The 11,993-nt window shown below is 58.2% G+C and overlaps 1 protein-coding gene across 3 annotated transcripts in view; it reads left to right on the forward strand.

Moving 5' to 3' along the window:
* Positions 1 to 8,393, forward strand: part of SORBS3 (sorbin and SH3 domain containing 3) — a 21,592-nt gene extending 13,199 nt beyond the window's left edge. Inside the window, exons 13-21 of one of the 3 annotated variants that reach the window (XM_007450581.1) lie at positions 298 to 431; positions 649 to 701; positions 828 to 874; positions 1,046 to 1,160; positions 2,588 to 2,713; positions 3,778 to 4,086; positions 4,884 to 4,987; positions 5,584 to 5,690; positions 7,531 to 8,393. In XM_007450581.1, coding sequence (XP_007450643.1) covers positions 298 to 431; positions 649 to 701; positions 828 to 874; positions 1,046 to 1,160; positions 2,588 to 2,713; positions 3,778 to 4,086; positions 4,884 to 4,987; positions 5,584 to 5,690; positions 7,531 to 7,592 — 1,057 coding nt within the window. In that variant the 3' untranslated portion in view covers positions 7,593 to 8,393. Of the gene's footprint in view, positions 1 to 234; positions 432 to 648; positions 702 to 827; positions 875 to 1,045; positions 1,161 to 2,587; positions 2,714 to 3,777; positions 4,087 to 4,883; positions 4,988 to 5,583; positions 5,691 to 7,530 lie in introns of all 3 variants that reach the window. The other 2 variants (XM_007450582.1, XM_007450583.1) reach the window with 2 other exon arrangements.
* The last annotated feature ends 3,600 nt before the right edge of the window (positions 8,394 to 11,993 follow it).

Raw genomic sequence — 11,993 nt, forward strand, 5'->3', positions numbered from 1 at the left:
GGGGGCCGTCCCTGGCCCGCAGAGGGAAGCCTCCCCCCAGCTCGGGACTCGGGTAGTGGCGGCGAGGGGGTCCTGCCGCGCACTCCCGCCTCCCCACCCCGGGCCGCACCCTTTCCAGGCCTTTACAGCTCGGGAAGTAGGACGTCCTGCTGAGAGCCCGGGACCTGGGAGACGCCTTGGGAGGAGGCGGCGGGAGATGGGAGAAGGGGGTGGGTGGGACATCTGGGCGGTTAGGGGTGAGAGCCGGGTAGGCTGTGAAGCTCCAGACAGGTGGCTCACTCGTGTGCCCCCGCGCAGCCCGGCCTCCGCCTGGAGCTCCAGTTCCCCGAATGCACTTTACCAGGGTTCCTCCCTGAGCGCCCACAGGATGGCGGACGGAGGAAGCCCGTTCCTAGGTCGGAGGGACTTCGACTACCCTTCCTCAACCCGAGGTAAGAACCAGATCCTGCTCTTGTTCTCACCCAGGCAGACGCCCACCACCACCACCAGGCACCAGATATGCTGGGGCCCCGGGGGAGGTGGCAGGAAGGTCACGGAGCGCCCTGCTTCCACTGGTTCCTGTCCTGGGTGGGGAGGGGGAGCAGAACCCCACCCCAGCCCTGCCCCCCAGACATGGCCTTCCCAAGCTGAGGTGGTGCTTCTCCACAGACCCTAGTGCCTCTGAACCAGGGGGCAGCCCAGCCAGGAAGGAAGAGAAGAAGGTAAGGGGGGTGGGAGCGTTAGGGTCAGGGTGCAAGGAGGGCCTGCGGTGGGTCCCGGTGACTGCTCTTCCCGACCTGCCAGCTGCTTCACTGAGGTCAGTCCCTCTGTCCTCTCCCCCTGCCCAGAGGAAGGCCGCCCGGCTCAAGTTTGACTTCCAGGCACAGTCTCCTAAGTAAGTGCCCTTCTCTTCCCTCCCCTTCCCTCTGGGGCAGTCTCTGGGAGGGCAGAGCGGCAGTGGGCCCCCCAGAGGGTGGACGGGACTCTGGGTGCGCTGCGCAGGGTCCGAAGGGAAGGAGGACCCGGAGGACCTCAGGTTGCTAGATGTCCTTGCTCTGGCCTTCAGGGAGCTGACTCTAAAGAAGGGTGACATTGTCTACATCCACAAGGAGGTGGACAAGAACTGGCTGGAGGGGGAGCACCACGGCCGGCTGGGCATCTTCCCTGCTAATTACGTGGAGGTGAGCAGGGCAACAACAAGCAGGGGCCTGGCTGGGCGGGCAGATGGGTTTGCAGAGAGGGGAGACCCCTTTAACCATCCAGGGCCCCTCTCTCTGGAGCTGGCTGCTCCCTCACAAATGGCAAGTTTCCTGAGACGTAAAACTGTGAGCTCCGGGCAGGGGCCAAGTCTCAGCCTCATTCATGCTCTCAGGAAATGTTTGTTAAATGAGGGCTAAAGGTGGAGCCCAGCCCAGGGGGGAAAAACCAAACAACTCAGTTCCTGTACCAGAGGCCACCAGCCCTGTCGGCCTCCCCCACTTTCACCACTCAGAATCCACCTCGCTCAAGCTGTCTTTGGGAAGAATTCTAATTGCAACTGGCAAGAGTACGAATCGTGTGACAGTTCACAAATCACATATACTTGCATCGTCTTCTTCACGCGTTATTACTTCCCTTGTTCCCCTCATTAACATGGGAAAGTGATAAATCATCCCCATTTTGCAGATGCACTTGCTAAGGTTCAGAGACAAGTCGATAAGTAGAAGATCTAGAATCTGAATCCAGAGACAGGTTCTGGATTTGATAAATATAGGGCTACAGGTTATCTCTGGTATTTGCATCTTTTTTTTTTTTTTGCGATACGCGGGCCTCTCACTGTTGTGGCCTCTCCCGTTGCGGAGCACAGGCTCCGGACGCGCAGGTGCAGCGGCCATGGCTCACGGGCCCAGCCACTCTGCGGCATGTGGGATCTTCCCGGACGGGGCACGAACCCGTGTCCCCTGCATTGGCAGGCGGACTCTCAACCACTGCGCCACCAGGGAAGCCCTGTGGCTTCCTTTTTGACTCATGGATTGGGTCATCTAATTCAGGCTCTTCATCTCATAGGCATCAATAGACCTCCCATATTCTCAGAACGATGTCCCTGATCCTGAAGTTCCACAAAGTATATATAGTATTCTATGTCGTCAGTCATTTACATCTTAGTAGGAACTAGTTTATTAGTGTCTTGATTTCCTGGGTAGGGTGAAGCAGAGAGAGTGTGGGGACTCAGGGCACCTGGTGGGGTAGAAGGGGAGGAGGAGGAGGAGGAGGGACACTTGGTTCTCAGCAGCAGTGAAATGGTAGATCCTCACTTTTAGGTAACCAGGAGTTCCCTGCTCCTTGGAACTCCTCATGTCCTTCTGTGCTCCAATTTAAACTGTCTCCTATTTGCACTGCTGTTGTCCACTCTAATAATGCCCACTCTACATACCTCTGATGGAAATTCTTCCTCCAGGAGCATTCTGGGACTGAGCACCCCCTTGCCTGTGCTCACCCCTGGCCACCCTCAGTCTTGTGTCTGGTGTCTGTCTCCTCTCTGGGCTGGGGACAGACCTTGCCCATATTGCCTCACCCTCCCAGGAGCCCCAGGTCTGTGCACTCTTTCTCATGCCCTGTCTTCCCACAGGTGCTGCCTGCAGATGAGATCCCCAAGCCCATCAAGCCTCCGACCTACCAGGTGCTAGAGTATGGAGAAGCCGTGGCCCAGTACAACTTCAAGGGGGATCTGGAGGTGGAGCTCTCCTTCCGAAAGGTGCGGTCAGGCAGGGAGTGTGGGTGCAGGGCAGGGGCAGGTGAAGACACAGGTAAATATGTGCAGTAAAAACATTAAAAAAAAAATCAGGTGTGCCAATCTTCAGTAGTATTTCAGATTTTTTTCCTCAGTCTCTTCGGATGTATTTCCCTTAATTTTGCTCATTTTTTAAATGTTCAGAACTTCTGGAGTAGTTGTGCTTTGTTCAAATTGCAGTTTGATAGGCTGTGAGGATCACAGTCAGCTTTTTTTTTTTTTTTTTTTTCCTGGTGGCGGGATCCTCACAGCTTGCAGGATCCTCATAGTTCCCCAACCAGGGATCGAACCCGGGCCCATGGCAGTGAGAGCATCGAGTTCTAACCACTGGACTGCTAGGGAATTTCCTCAGCATGTTTAATAGAATGGAAATCTTAGAATGCCTTGCATGTAGAAAGGTGTTTTACAAACTTTTAGACAGTTATGTATATATGTTTGTGTGTGTACTAGATTGTTGTTACGACATATTTTTTACTCTAGATCATGGTTCAGAAAGCTTGAAAAATGTTGTCCTGGAAAGCAGGGAACTGGTCTCCCTTGGCTGATTTTGGGGGCAGAGGCCATGATTGCCACTAGCGAATGTTTCCCCAGAAGAGCTGGCCCAGGGAGAAAGGGGGAAAGAGGTGGCTGGATGGAGAGAGGTGGGGGCAGGTGGAGGCCAGAGACCATTCTTCCCAGGGCAACCCCACTAACACTAGTCAGCATGGGGGCTTGAGGACACACCAGCTGCCCTCAGAAAGTTTGTTTCTTTATGCAGTGGTGACCGGATAACCCAGGGCGGAGGCAGGGAAGGACCCAGTCATGGCAGGGCTGGCTAATGCCTGCCCACTGCTTCTTACCAGCCTGGCATTGAGCTGTGTGACCTCTGTATAACCTGCTGACAACCTCTGTATAACCTGCTGACACCCTCTGAGCCTGATCCCTTCGTGCAAGTTGTTAGGTTTAAATAACACTGTCCCACGTAGGCTCCCTCAGGTACGTGGCACCCGGGAGGGCCCTGCAGATACTAACTCCCTCTCTGCGACCAGGGGGAGCGCATCTGCCTGATCCGCAAGGTGAACGAGCACTGGTACGAGGGCCGCATCTCAGGCACCGGGCGCCAGGGCATCTTCCCTGCCAGCTACGTGCAGGTGACCCGGGAGCCCCGGCTTCGGGTCTGCGACGACAGCCCCCAGCTCCCTGCGTCTCCCCGCCTGACCACTGCCTGCCTGGCCCATCACCCCAGCTCCCCATTAATGCCGCGCAGCCCATTTGACCCCACCGACTGGGGGGGCCGGACCTCCCCCCGCCGCACTGGCTTCTCCTTCCCCACCCAGGAGCCCAGACCCCAGACCCAGGTAAGGTGACCTGCCTTAGACCGGAGAGCTGAGCCCTGCTCCGCTCACTGTATCTCCCATTCCTGTGATGGTCTGTGCTTCGGAATCCCTCCCAGACTGCTCAGGACAGACTAGTGGGGTGACTGGGCAGAACCTTGTGTTGCAGCCCCATCCTGGCCTTGAGGACCTCAGACCCTTGGTTCTGTCCTTGAGCTGCAGCCCAGGGAGGCAGGAGTTTCTAGGTAGGACCCAAAGCCAACCTCCTGACCTTCCAGAATCCACTCTTGGGATTTGCCTATATCAGCCTCTGGGACAGGGTGTGCCATGAGTCGGGGGTCTGCCATTCACCTGCTGTGTGACCTTGGGCAGATGACTTGCCCTCTCTGGTTCTGGGTTTCCTCGCCTGTAGAATGGGGATAGTAATCCCCACTGCAGAGGTGCAGAGGGTAGTTGGTAGGTAGTAGCTGATGGGTAAATGATAGCCATTGGTCCTCGTGCTGACATAGCCCACAGACAAGTGCATCTGCTCCTGGGTTCATCCACTCACTCAGCAAACTGTTATGGGCAGACAGAGCCAGCGCACAGGACTTCTCCCGCTCCCGGCTTTGTCCATGCACGTGTTCAAATCAGCCATCTACCCTACCTGGGCCCAACTTCCCAGCACTTGTGAAGTGAAACAGTCAGACAGATCTCCCTGTGCTGTGGGGATTGCGAGATAAGATGAGGCATCGTGGGAAGCTGCTCCTGGTGAGGTGGGCAGGCCCGTTCACTTCTCCTTCATGCTTGCATGTGCCCGCCTGCCTTCCTGTGGACCCCAGAGTCTCAGCACCCCTGGATCAGCTCTGTCTCATCCTGGAGGCTCCAGCCGTCCCCTGGAGCTGGGGACCTCATCCCCCAACACCACTCAGATACACTGGACCCTGTGAGTACTGTCTGGGGTGCTTGGTCAGGGTTGGGCGCTGCCCCGCAGGGAGTGTTGAGCACACGGACCCCCTAACCCGCTCTCCCCCCCCATCCCAGGATGGAGTTGATAAATTCCTACTAAAGAGTGCTTGTCCTTACAGTGCTTACGGGTGATTTTGGGGGGTAGGGGGGTGCGGGGGCGGGAGGGCGCTTGTCTGCGGTGTTCCTGACCTGTCCGTGCCAGCCCTGGGCCTTAAAGCAAGCCTCCCACACTGGGTCCCCTGACCTCCGTCTCCTCACTGCGTTTCCAGCCCTGAGGTCAGCGCGTGTATGCGCAAAGTGTGGGAACTGGTAGGACAGATTTGAAGGCACTGGGAACTCAGAGGAGGTGGGGTTTGGGTGATTAGGGATTGGAGAGCAGGGAGCAGGCCTGGGGAAGAATGCACTAAAGCCAGACACAGTCGCCATCCCTGGAACTGGGCCAGGGGCTAATGGGAGCATGGAGAGACGCTGGGAAATTCAGAGGATGTGGCTACCTTGGTTTTAAGACACTCCAGGCCTGGTCTGGGAAAGGGGTGAGGGCTCTGGTGGTTGCCATGGCGATGTTTCCTGCAGGTACCGGGCGATGTACCAGTACAGGCCCCAGAATGAGGATGAGCTGGAGCTGCGGGAGGGGGATTGGGTGGATGTCATGCAGCAGTGTGACGACGGCTGGTTTGTAGGTATGTGGGCTGGGGGCAGGTGTATCTCAGGGTGCTAGGGGGATGCGTTGGGGGACAGGCCAGAAGGGGTATCTCCGGGTCCTGTGGGGGATGGGCTGAGGGTAGTTCAGAAAGGGTATCTCAGGGTCCCTGGGGGGATTTGGGTGGCTGCTACTGGCGGCCAGTGCTGGTTCAGCAAAGGTTCACGGACTGACCATTCCCCACCCTTCCGGCCGGGCACTGGCCGCTTCCCCAAAGCCAGCACTTCTGTTGCCTGCCTTTATTCCCTGAAGAGGGGTGAGGCCTGGGAGGAAAGCAGACCAGCTCAGGATCATTGGCGAAGCCAGCTGGACTCAGGGCAGCACGGTTCCCAACCCCCAGGCCCCTGTTCCTTCCATCATACACCTCTGTCTCTGGAGCAGTCCTTGCAGGGGAAGCGTCCTATCTCCTGAGACACTAAGCCCCCGATGGAAAGGAGCAAGTCTCACACCTGTGTATCCCCACCCCCAGCTAGCAGCTAGCTCCTCCCACCCCCAAGAGGAGAGAGAGGAGAAAGATCTCGGGGCTGCCCAAGGGCAGCTCAGGCAAAGGACGAAAGCAGGAAGCCTCAGGTTGGCCTTGGCCTGGTTCAAGGTGGCCAACCCAGCAGGCTTTTTCCCAGAGTGGGCAGGCCCTGTCCAGGCCTCAGCTTCAGAGGATGAGGCTGTCCTCAGAAAGCAGTGAACATCTTGCGGAAGCTCCCACTCAGCAGGCTGCAGGGCCTGAGGGGTTGGAGGGCTGGCTGCCTGAGGAGGGGTGGCCCCTTGACCTGGCAGCACCCCCCTTTCTCATCTGAATCCCAGCACCTCATTGCTGACTAAGCTTCGGACACACCAGTGATTATGAAGCACCACCTCGTTAACAGTCCTTACTTGGATGGGTGGGCTTGGGGGCACATTCTCATTTTACTCTGTACACGTCTACTTTTGCATTTTTTTTTTTTTACAGCTCCTAATAAAGACAAGAGGAAAAAGCACCACTTTCGTGGAATAAGCCACAAGTGCTTTTAGAGGAAAGGTTTAGAATGTTCGGTTTCTCAGTCACACTGGCACATCTCAAGTGCTCGGCAGCCACACGTGGCTAGTGGGTATCATTTTGGACAGTGCAGGTCAGGGAAGGCTTTCTGGAGGAAGTAGGGGAACAGGGGAAGGATTTGGGGAGGAGAGAGGAGAGGGGAGAGGGGAGGCACTCCGGGCAGGGGAGGAGTATCAGTGAGGCCTGCGGGCAAGATGGGCCTGGGCTGCTCAGAAGAGAGGATGGAATGGCTGCCTGCCGGGAAGGGAAGGTCCAGGACTTTAATTTCATTTTATATTCCTGTGTCTTCTAGCATTTCCCCTCCTCAACCCCAGCACACAGGTTTCTTTGGGGTTGTAGCAGACAGAGGCCTGGATTTTAGTCCCGCCTTTGCCTCTAAGCAGCTGAAGGCTTTGGGGGAATTCATGTGGCCTTACCTGCCCCATCTCTAAAATTAGGGTGTCATACTAGACCAGTGAGATTCCTCCCAGCTTAAGTTCTGTGATTCATCTTCCTGTGTCCTTGCTTTCCCAAGGACGGGTGGGGTTATTCAGTCCTGTGTGCAGAGTTGTACACAGTTGTTGAGTGCTCAGATTTCGTCCATCATTATCGAAATCATGAAGTGTGGCTTGTACCGCCTAAGCTTCTGCCTCTAGGGGGCAGGAGCGAGAAAAAAAAAATCCTCCCTGGGACCGGGACTCCACTTGCAGTTCTGGGCACTGCCAGCAGGGGGCAGGGCTCTCACTCCCCCCAACCCCATTCCTCTCTTAAAATGTGGGGAATGCTCTTTCTGTCTTTCCTATTTCAGGTGTCTCCCGGAGGACCCAGAAATTTGGGACATTCCCTGGAAATTATGTAGCCCCGGTGTGAGTGGTCTCCATGGCAACTCAGAGCCCAGCCAGGATGGGATGGGGAGCAGAGCACTTACGGGCAGGAGAGAGGACGCCCCCCCATCCTCCTCCCCCAGGACCTGAGCCGCTGGCATCTGCAGACAACCTCAGCAGCCTTTCCCGCGGAACCTCCCTTGAAGCCCCCTGGACTGATTCCCACCCACAATTCACAAGCATTCCTCTAACAGCCCTTTTATTTCCTCCCCTACCCCACTCCCCAAATATAGAGGTCTGCTTTGAAGTGGAGACTATTTCCAGGCCTTATTGAGACCAGACCCCCGCGTCCGCCACCCCACCCTGCTATGGCGTTTCCTCTAACAGGGGCCCGCTCCCAGCTTCACCCCCATGGGGTTCCTCTAACAAGGACCAGCTTCCTAACCTAATAGAGACCAAAGGCCGCCTTCGCCTGGAAGGGATTCCTCTCCTTTCACTCCAGCTTGCCTGCCATCCCCTTTGTCTTCCTGCCTCCAGCTGGGCCTCGGAGTGAGATGGGGGATGGACGCAGCACTTCCTTAGCATTCGAGGCCTGGCAAGAGGTCGAGGCCTGGCAAGAGGTCTTGCCCGAAGTCTCCCTCTTCCCACAGGCTGCCGAGCCCTGGGCCTGGGTCCTGCTTATCCTCCTGCTGCTGTAGCGCCCAGGAAGGGTGGGGCCTCCGAGGACTGGCCTGTCCCAGATGCATTCCAGAGGGACTGATGTGTGCTGTCCTCCTGCCTGCCCAGTGGCCCCCAACCCCCAAGTCCCCTGTGGAAGAGAATGTAAAATAAATCTGGCTATCAGGGACCTTGCCTTCCTGTCCTTTTCCTCTGTGGTGGGAGAGGGCTCCACCTGCTTAGGGTTATGGGAATTCTGTCTAATGTAGGGGATCAGGTGGGATGTGAATGAGTGAGTGAGTGTGTGTGTGTGTGTGTGTGTGTGTGTGTGTGTTTAACGGGAGGCTGCAAAAGAACCATTATTATCTCTCAAGATCTCAGGTGTCAGGCACGATTGGGCAGCCCCAAGGGTTGGGCAGCTGTCTGGCAAGCAGTGCTGAGAGAACTAACGTCACAGGGATGAGGGCAAGGCCTGACTGTGGGGAGAAACCAGAGATGGGAGCTGAATGTGGCCTTGTTTGCGGGCTGTTTGGTTCTGGAGCTGCCATGGGGTTGCTGAACTAAATGACATTTCTGTTTGTTCTCCTAATGTTTTCCTTCTGTGTGCTCCATTTCCACACCGAAGTTCTCGTGTGTTTGTTGACTTTCTTTTTCTGGGCTCGGGGTTTTGAGCAATCGATTGCAGGAAGCTGGGAGTGGTGGGGCACAGCTAGCCAAGGCGACTCTTCTGGGGCTTGGTGGTTCCTGTAGGGGCATAGTCTGGGCCTGGCCGCTCTAATCGGGAAGAAAAGCTCCATTCCTTGGCCACTGCTGGGAGATGAGCGGGGCATACGATGTTACCCACATGTTATCTGATGTAAGCCTCCCAACAGGCAGGTTATGAGTCCATTTTACAGGAGGAGAGACTGAGGCAGAGAAATTGTCTGGGTCACATCACTATAGACCTGAAGTCAGATCTGTTGACTATTGCTGCCTCTCTGCACAGTCTACCAAATGCCCGCGCAGTCCTTGTCCAGAGGCCCCGGAGAAGAAAGGTCACGCGTGAGGCCCCTGGGGCGGCCCCGGGCTGGGCCTCTCTTAACATTCTTCCTGGCAATCCTGTCATCTAGGCCTGTCATCTAGGGCACCCGCACCCCAGGTGGGTGGAAAGAGGCGGTGGTGGCTAATTCTATCAGGACAGGTGGGAGAGACCTGTGAATGACAGGGCTGTGGCCGGTCCCTGGCCGGCCCCTCGTGCCTGGGTGCGGCCCAGGCTCCACTGCTGGTTAAACAGCAGGCTGAAGAACAAGACCTGCTTTCACTTCTCCATCCACCCCAGTCCCCACCATGGTCTGTGGCTAGGTTGGCAGGCCCAGCCCATGCCATGGAAGTGACCGTTCCTCACGAACCTGCTATAGCCCATCCCTGATGCCCCATCTCAGCTTCTTCACGTAGCCTGATGCCCTCAGAAAGGACCTCAGGGTTGAGCCTTCCTTTCCTTAGGGCAGAAACCAAATCCACACGCTCTCTTTGGCGGGGCCCTGGAGCCTCTGCGGCAAATCAACCCAATGCCCTGCCTGTACATGACCCCTTCTCTGCTTTGACTTGGCATGAGGTGGGAGGGGCGGAGGGGGCATGAGAGCCAGAAGGGACCTTAGCTCGCTGGGGATGCTCATCCCAGTGAGGTGAGTCACTTGGCCACAGAGTTGCTAAGGGCAGAACAGTACGCCCTTCCGTTCCACAGGGACATGCCCTTGGGTCGGCTGACTTTTTGTTGTGAGTTTTGTGACTGCACAACCCACCGAGCAGAAATCCTGCCGATGAACCTGCAGATCTTTCTAGAGGCTCTCCAAGGCAAAGTCTGAGCAGAAAGAGGTGCAAAACTGAGTCCCTGTTACAAACTGGCAGGATGGGGATGGGCGGCAAGGAAAGGGAAATTAATCCATTTGATCATTCAAACAATATCCCTTCAACAAAATATTATGGAACACTCCAGGAATGGAGCAACAAACCAAAAAAAACCCACCCTGCCCTCTGAGGAATGGGCAGCTTTAAAAGGAGGGCAGTGTGTACAACGGGAGGGTAAGCTGTGCATCATCCCCAGTTTACACAGTGGAAACTGAGACCCAGAGGGGCCGAGGAAATTGTCCGAGGTCACACAGCTGGGAAGAGGCAGACCTGGCATTTGAGGCAGCCCCCCACCCCCACCCCCGCCAGTGGTGCCTGCCCTACCTGCAGCTTCCTGTTCCCTCAGGGACTTCCAGTCTAGTTGGGGAGGCAGAACAGGTGCATCATGCAAAGAGGCCACACCAGGAGGCCTGGAACTTCTTAGTGGGAGAGTGGCTTACACACACCTCGAGGACAGAGGGTGTGGGAGGCCAGGGACAGGGGACGTAGCTGCATCGGAGGCAGGCTGGTCCAGGGCATAGGTAGGCGAGAGGGATGGTGAGGGCACACCTTGCAGACAGAACTCGGAGGGAATGACTCACACCTGAGGCAGGCAAGTTACAGCTGTGCCTCCAGGTGGCCTCCCCTGGAAACAGGCCAGCCTGACCGAGAGTAAAGTGGAGACCAGAGGGAGATGGGAGAAGCCGGCTCTGGTGGGCCCTGAGGTCCCCAGGATGAGGGTTGCCAGGTTTGGCTCTGGGGGAACCATTTGCCAGATGGCTCTGAGTTGACACCTGGGGCCTCTCCTTGGCTGTCCTCTCCTGATCCCTAGAGCCGGGGATCCAGGGGGTTGGCAGAGGGCTGGGGGCAAGGGGGATCAGGGCCATTGGTGGTTGTTGGTAGCCGCCGGCCGCAGGCAGGGCAGCCGAAAGGGTGAGGGGAGGGCAGCCAGGAACGGAACAGGCATCAGCCCGCAAGGGACGTGTGTAGCCCAGGAGGGGGCCTGGTCACTTCCAGCCGGAGTCTCTCTTCATCTCTTCCTGGGCCTGGCATGTCGCCCTGAGTGGAACAGGCTTACAGCGCATCTCAAGCAGGGAAGCTCTGCGCAACCAAAGCGCGGCAGCAGTCCGCGGCCACCGCCCCGCGAGCGCGCGGGCCAGGCAGGAAGGCGGAGGGGTGGCCTCTGGGTTGGGATTTATGGGTGTCGGGGCTGCATCTGCGCCAGCCTCGGAGTCTCGAGTGGGCGGAGGAGCCGGGCGGGCCGACCGCAGACAGCCCCAGCCTGCCCGCCCCCTCCCCCTCCCCGGCCCTGGACTGGGGTTGGGGGAGCTCAGGGCCCCTTTGAAGGAGGGGGGGCGCAGGCGGCTTGGGCGAGCTTCGGGGGTCAGCAGGCTCAGCTGTCTGCGAAGTGGGACTCCGGGCCCGTCACCAGGTCACCTCCCCTGACCTCGAGAGGATGGGGACACCTCGGGGAGGACGGCCGCAGCCTCTAGGGGGCTCTCGGGAGAGTAGCCCCGGGCCCCTAGCGGGCGCGGGCCAGGTGGCAGCGCCGGGGCTGAGCTGCGCGGAGGAGGCGGCCTCTCTGGCCAGGGGCGGCGGCAGGGGCGGCCCTGGGATCACATGGGCGGAGGCAGGTCCCGGAGTCCCGGGCGGGCTCTCCCCAGAGTCGGGCAGACGGCTGCGGCGGGAACGGCGGCGTCTCCTCGCCTCCCTCCTTCCTTCCCTTCGTTCCCCGGCCCGGCCGCCCAGCCCGACAGGTGAGCGGGAGCCGGCTGAGCGCGCCCACCTGCGTGCGGTCCGCACGGCCGGCGACCTCCCCGGCGCCGGCGCCCTCGCAGCTCTGCGCGCCCGCGGCCGGCGCGGCGCCCGGACCTCTCCTCCGCGCACGGCCGCTCCCCGCAGCCTCGCCTGCGGTCGGCGCCCC

This window comes from Lipotes vexillifer, unplaced genomic scaffold, assembly GCF_000442215.2.
Source record: "Lipotes vexillifer unplaced genomic scaffold, Lipotes_vexillifer_v1.1 scaffold567, whole genome shotgun sequence".
NCBI lineage: Eukaryota > Metazoa > Chordata > Mammalia > Artiodactyla > Lipotidae > Lipotes > Lipotes vexillifer.